Raw genomic sequence first — 7,396 nt, 5'->3', positions numbered from 1 at the left:
TAAACACATTTCATTACACCAAATACACAAAATAATGTTCTTTTTAGCAGCATCATATGACCCCTTTAATATATTATTATATACTTCCAAAAAAATCTGGGGAAAAATGTATAGAAATCCTCTCCTCAAATAAATATAAAGAGATTTTAGATAGTAGATTTTCAACGTAAGCTAAGACTTTTTTATTTCATATTTAAACTTAGACTGCAAAGAAGTTTAACAATTGATTTAACACAAACATTTTCAAATCATTAACCCTAAATTTCTTTTACATAAAACAAACATCCAGGAATGTGCGATATCTGTTCATCAATAAATATCACCTCACAGACAAAAGAAACTAGCTCAAGGTCATACTGGGGCCAGGATTGTGAGGTCGTCTACTAGCTCACCTGGTCAAAAAGTAGGCGGAGCTGTCGTTCAGACTCTCCCACCCATTTGCTGAGGCAGTCGGCTCCCTTGCGCATGAAAAAAGACACCTTCCTGTCACCCTGACTGCATTCATTGGCCAAAGCCCGCGCCACCAGCGTCTTCCCAGTTCCTGGAGGCCCATAGAACAGACATCCTCTGCAATGAGGGAAAACATGATACAAACATGTTAGTGTTAACCTTGGACAGCACACCAACGGATGCACTTTTACACACAAAACTAGAAAGCAATCATATAAGCAAAAACCCTTACCTTGGGGGCTGGATCTTAAACTTCTCAAACACTTCTGGATATAGTAGAGGAAAGACAACCATCTCCTTTAAAGACTGGATGTGATGGGTGAGACCTCCTACACTGTCAAACTTCACCTGCATTGAAAGAGACAAGAACATATGCTAACCTGCAACGCATCTTTTTCCTTAGTCTAAAATCAACAAAGCATCAAAGAATGTAGAGGAGTATTATAACACCCAGACTCACAGAAGAGTCTAGATTCATGGGATCCACATCTGCCAAACTGGCACCCACTTTTACTCTGTCTCGAAGCACACCGCTGGCCAGATCTTCTGCCCGCAGGTTCATGGGTAGACACCTGTCACACAATATAGACAAAAAATTAAAAACAAGTAACGTCAAACCTTACTAAGTTCACATACTTTAGCCATGTAATAAGTCATACATTAAGTGAATAACCAGTCATTCTGTTTGATAACAGTTTTAATGTCACCTGTTACGAGCTCGGCTCATGCTTTTGCTTTTCCGCCTCTCAAAGCGCTCTTCATCAGACGATGAAGTTGATTCACTACTGTGAATGGCATGTTTCTTTATTCTGGTGACGAAAACACAGGAGTGTTGTTTTAGTATCGAGATTCTATTGAAGTTTTTGCTATTTTATATTAATATTTTTAGTAGTTTAATTTTACATTTTGTTTTCATTTTAATTTTAATTGAATTTTTAGAAGTTTTGCTGTACGTTTTGTCTTTTTTATATATATATATATATATATGTCTATACAGTTCTATTCATTTTTATTTCAGCTTTAATACTAGTTTTTAACTACAGCAATTAATTTAAAATTTTAAAATTAAATTAAAGAATGAGAAATGTTGCCTTGGCAACTAGCTAAAATTAATAAGTTAATAATTTTTAAATATATTATTTTGTTTCACTTAACTTTCAATTCATTTCCATTTATTTATTTAATGTTTTAGTTAACAATAACAACCCTGAAACACAGAAAATATAGCCCTCCAAAAAGGAAGAAATAACACATGAATAGAAACTTATGGATTGGACTGCTGTAAAAAAACATTCTTCACCTAATATGGCTTCTTCTTGCAGGAGATCTGTGTGTGTCGAACAGAGAGCCCTTGCTTTGCTTCCTGTTCACTGGCTCTGAGAAAACACAAATGAAACGCATTCAAAAGGCAAAATCATAATTTAAAACAGCCATTAAATGCACACGCTGCATGGCGTGGAAATATCTGCTGGTCATAAGGATGTTTTAGATGCTCGAGCATGACTCGAGGAATACAGGAAGCTCAGGTAAGCGAGTCTGAGTACAGATGCTCATGTGTGAATATTAGGGATGCACCGATACCGATATCGGTATCGGGCCTACATACCTTCTATCAAAATTATCTAACATTATCAAGATGAATTTGTTCTGACACAGTGTAACTCTGAGTTCTTGTCATATTTTATTACCATTTTCTAAACTATAGCGAATATAATGTGATAATGTGAGAAATATTGAAGGTGTCTGAATACATTTTGGTTTGACTGTATCTATTTGATAAATGAAGTTAACCAACTAACATTATACATACCCTTTTGGTTTCTGTACCCAATATTTAAAAAATGTACAAATGCAATAAAAATATCGGTATCGGTACTCGGTATCGGCAAGTACCAAAAATAAAAGTATCGGTATCGGGCGAGTACTGGAAAAAGTGGTATCGGTGCATCCCTAGTGAATATGTCCGGAGCAGGTACCTATTGGGGGTGCTTCATATCGCTGCACAGTTTTACGCTGCCTGAGGTTATACGGTCTGTCATTCTCTTCTCCAGCCTCTTCTGCCTCATCTCCTTCATCATCTTCATCATCATCAGCCTCCACATCCTCATCCTCCTCTCCTTCCTCATGTGACTCTTAAAAATAAAAAAAGAGAACTCTTTAAAACAAACAACAAACTAAACCTTTTCTTCAGCATCAGTTGAAAATCGAAAAAAAAAAAAATTATATTCAGAACTTCTGCAATGGAAAAGCCCTTTTACACTTTTTTTTGCAGACGGGGGACACGACATGTCTCACAAACGAAATACAAGGTATAGGTTTAAAACAAATAAACAAGACAGATGACATAGTCAGACGCAATAAATAAAAAATTTAAACAAACAAGCCAAAAATTTTAAATAAGTAAACTAAAACAAGAAAATATGTCTATTTAATAATCAATGAATTAATCAAATGTATTTAATAATCAAAAATCAACTGAGTTGTATGCAAACAATTAAACTGTGTTTAGGGCAGTTTCGCAGTCCACACATACCATCAGTTCCTTCTTCCTCTTCTGGGTCTTTTGATTTGCTCATGACTTTGTGATGCGCCTGCATTCCATACGTGTTCCTACGCAACGATTTCCTCCTCTTCACGCGGGAGTACATGTCCATGTTTTCCTGCAGCAAAAAAAAAAAAATCAACAAACATTTAAATGAGAAATGTGGAAGAATCAATGGAGTTTGTGGTGTGTGAGTTTTGACTCATCAGTGGGTTCACAGCCCACACTGAAGAGAAAGGCCAATGCTTCAGAGTGAAGCAGGATTTTAATAACCTCAATGTGGGCAATCGTTTGCTTAATGAGATGGAAAATAAGGCGGCCCAATTGTTCTGCTGTTTAATCATCAGTGTTAAAGAATAGAAGGAGTCACCAGTTCAGTGTCCGTCCACATGCGGAGGCGCTCCACTTCCCGATTCTGCCGTATGCTGCTGATGTTGTCCATCTCTTGAAGAACTGCTTCTGCCGTACTAAAAACAGACATAAAAAATGCATTTAATAACAAAACAACTTTTTAATCTAATAAAACCGTTCTCAAACGGTGATACAGATCCAGATATTTAAAAATGCTAAAAATCAGTAATTAGTACCAGATTCATAAACAGGTTTATTTTAACCCTATAAAGCCTACTGTATCATATTTGATACGCAAAATTTTAAGGCCTCTAAATTATCAACATGATCAAAACTTTACCTAAAAACATGTTGTACACAATCGTTCACATGCCTTCTGTCATCTGATTGATAGTTTATACTTTAATAGCAAGTAAACGGCATTTTAGACCTTCCAGTCTAGTAGGTTTTGCTGTGAAATCTTTACCGATTTTTTTACTTTACTTGATTATCCATACATTATCTATTAGAAAAATCATGTTAAAATGTGACTATCAAATATGATCCATCAGGAGGAACGCTTATTTGTTCATCTCTCAATCATCATTTCATTCGATGTTTTACACCCACAATAAAAAATACAGAACTTTAAACATAAAACTAAGCAGTCAAATATCATCTTACTAAGACATATTGGGATATACAGTGACAACTGATATTTATATGCATTTTATATACTGTTATAAAGATCTCACTGATTTACATTACAAGCAATCAGAATTTCATTGATGAATATTATATAAGCAGCTGCACCAAATTGTATATTTTTCCTCAGTTTGGGCCTCTGAATAAGACTGGGGTGTTTTTTGTTTACCTCTTCATGCTTCATATTCTGTATATCATACTATAGAATAGGAGTGGGCACTATAATGGTATGAATGTGACTACCGGTATTATGTTGTTCCATGATATGGATTTTGCAATACCGTGGATACCACTTGTCTGATAAGTAAATAATTGAACGCAAAATATTAATTTGACATGTTTTAATTACCTCAATATGAAGACTCGCAGTACCTGCTTGAGCGCTCAGTTATCAGTTGTAGCAGTTGTGGTTGTATCAATAACAGACCACTAGATGGTGCGATCGAAGAATCAGAGTTAAGTTGTATTGCAGGAAGCCATGTAGAAATATAAATGAACGACGCATGGTTCTGCTCTAAGCATGAAAGTTACAAGTTTGTGAAAGGACTTCCAGTTCCAGGTAAGCATAAAGCAGAATATGAATATACTTAAGATTTACAAATACCAAAACAACGTGTCTACACCAGACGTGAGCGGCGCAATTTGACGAAAGCAAATAGAACCCAGTGACGTTCTCTGCTGTGGATGCGGCGCGACACGACTCGACAAATCCATGACAGTAAACTGATGCCGCGTTCTATTTCTTACTTAAGATTCACAAATACCAAAACAACGTGTCTACACCAGACGTGAGCGGCGCGATTTGACAAGCAAATAGAACCCAGTGATGTTCACAAATCCATGACAGTAAACTGATGCCCCGTTCTATTTCTGACGAACTCCAGCACTCTGACATAAAGAACAATTTCAAATAATATTCATAAGAGAATCGTGAAAAAATTGTTTCCTCAAAAATATTAAGCAGCACAAATGTTTACAACATTGATAATAATCAGAAATGGTTACTGAGCAGCAAATCTGCATATTAGAATGAATTCTGAAGGATCATGGGACACCGAAGACTGGAGTAATGATTAGAGCCCGACCGATATGGGTTTTTTGGGGGCCGATGCCGATACATTTTATTATTTCATTCATAAATAGGCCTAATGCCGACGCGAAATGTTTACAAACAATATATTAAACTCTGTAAACATAGCTAGGCTATTTTAGTTAACGGCACAGATTTTACTACATATTTAAACTGAGCAGTGTTTTTTTTTTCCATATGTTTGACAGACTGTATTTTATTATGATAATGAACAGGCTGCATTGTCAAGGTAGCAATGCTTAGTGCTCGCATGCGGCGCCGGCACAATCACTTGAATTTTTTCCTTCTAACAGTGGAAGAAACTACTCCTTTTATTCATAAAGATAATCGGAATTGTAAAAGGTTTGCCTTTATTTGTGTACATTCACAATAAAAACAAATCTTTGTGCTTTTGTAAAATAAGCTCAAAGAAAAATAGGATGCCACTTTCTGCCGTCTGTTTCCTTTCGCACAGCACAAAAATGAACCGAAACTCTACATATTAGGCTACTCGTTGCACAGTTTCTTTCATTTTCTTAATTTATTATTTAAGTAAAACTATATTTCTCGTATAGGCCTATTTATTCGTTATATATATATATAGCCTAGCTTTATTATGTTTTTCTCCGCTCGCAGAAGCGCTGCAGGTGCGTGATGTGATATGATGGTCATGTGAATCCTCATGTTCTGTTGTTTACTGCTTTTTGCGCATGTAAAATTAATCCCCGGGGAAACAAATGTTAGTATGGGTCACAGACATTTATCCTTTCTAATTTAATTCAATTCTAATTTAAAATAATCTTGTCGGTTAACGGTTAATAATCGGTTAACGAGCGTCGATTGTTGGTTAGGAAAAATAACCGAAATGAACATCCCTAATAGAATCCATAATAGTCTGATGTATCAAATATGATACACAACAAAAAACAAATGCACATTTCTAACTAGTACTTCACATGTCAGGCTTCACAGGCTTAATATGGAAGAACGTCATTCAGAATGAGTAAAGCAGCTCAACCCATTCATGTGCAACACCAGCAGGTCTCCTCTCTCCAATACACTTCCACCATCTGTCTTTGACTAGCAGCAACATGTTACCTCAAAATAAAAACCTGATTAGGACACAACCCAGTAAATGCATCATAAAAATGTATTTCAAAATCAACCTTTTTTTAATACACAGCCAATATAATCATAATATATAAACAATTTTTTTAAAGATGTGAGAGTTGTTTATGAATACCCAAAGCAAAGAAACAATGTCAATTAAATCCACTTTTGTAAATCCAACCAATCTATTCACAATGAAAGTGTCCAAACCGCAATATTTCACATATACGTATAACTGCAAAGTCTATAATATGTAAACTAAATTATTTACACACTAAACCCAGCAGAAATTCCTGCACAATCTACATATTTTTAAATGCTCATGACAAATATCACTACCTGCAATTCACAACAATTGCCTGCCGGTTGGCGTTTATCCTTTATATTAGGCCTGGGCGATAAAACGGTATCGATATTTATCGACGGTACACCTTCTTCGGTATCGATTGAAAAAATGTTCGATATAGCGCACGATATAGGCACGTACTATGAGTGACGCAGACAGCACACACAAACACATGCTGAAATGAGTGACCAAGCCATTCACACAGAACGCATATTCAGCGCATTTTTTAGACGAACAAATGACTGCTGCACTCGCGTCTCACAAGAGATGTATAGAAAGCCATGCAAAGTTAAAACAGTTTAAACTTTTAGAAAACACGTCACGAATTTGTGGAGGTTTATTCATTTTCACTGCGTCTTGTATGTTTTAAAATGCAATCTGTGTGAATGGCGCTTCAGCTCTTTGGATTAAGCAATGCATAAATACATGATGCTGTTTTGTTCATAATCGTTTATGCAATTTACGAAATTATATTTGCTTTTTATGAGTTTAGACGTAATGCACGTTTTTATAGTTACTTGGTAAATGCGCTGCATTATTTTGCTCATTGTGCCCTCCTGTGGCCTCGGGAGACAATTCGACCTATACAATAAAGACCTATTTAATCTGCATACAAAACATTATAAATGAGATATGTGTTTAATTTTTATTGTGTTTGATTGTTAAAACAAAAATGTGTCTCAATAAATTGTGTTAATTATAAATACAGTGGTTAAATTTAAACTTTTTTTTCTATTGCTTTTTGTTTTAAAAAAGGTTATAAAAAATGTCAATAATTATCGATACTGAACGATATGAAACATTATACCGTTGATACATTTTTTAGCTATATCGCCCAGCCCTA

At 35.4% G+C, this 7,396-nt stretch overlaps 1 protein-coding gene across 4 annotated transcripts in view; it reads right to left on the bottom strand.

Moving 5' to 3' along the window:
* The window catches only part of LOC107697175 (ATPase family AAA domain-containing protein 2B-like), a 150,478-nt gene that overhangs the window by 114,268 nt on the left and 28,814 nt on the right, over positions 1-7,396 (bottom strand). For all 4 annotated transcript variants that reach the window (XM_016497846.1, XM_016497845.1, XM_016497847.1 and 1 more), the window contains 8 exons: positions 3,363-3,459; positions 2,984-3,110; positions 2,427-2,582; positions 1,751-1,826; positions 1,158-1,259; positions 911-1,022; positions 683-798; positions 393-567 (listed from right to left, as the gene is read on the bottom strand). In XM_016497846.1, the coding sequence (XP_016353332.1) occupies positions 393-567; positions 683-798; positions 911-1,022; positions 1,158-1,259; positions 1,751-1,826; positions 2,427-2,582; positions 2,984-3,110; positions 3,363-3,459 (961 nt within the window). The remainder of the gene's footprint in view (positions 1-392; positions 568-682; positions 799-910; positions 1,023-1,157; positions 1,260-1,750; positions 1,827-2,426; positions 2,583-2,983; positions 3,111-3,362; positions 3,460-7,396) is intronic.

The sequence above is a fragment of the Sinocyclocheilus anshuiensis genome, unplaced genomic scaffold (genome assembly GCF_001515605.1).
Source record: "Sinocyclocheilus anshuiensis isolate Anshui unplaced genomic scaffold, SAMN03320099.WGS_v1.1 scaffold38, whole genome shotgun sequence".
Classification (NCBI taxonomy): Eukaryota; Metazoa; Chordata; class Actinopteri; order Cypriniformes; family Cyprinidae; genus Sinocyclocheilus; species Sinocyclocheilus anshuiensis.
Note: the sequence above shows the minus strand (reverse complement) of the source record. Positions and strands in the feature narration are given on the sequence as shown.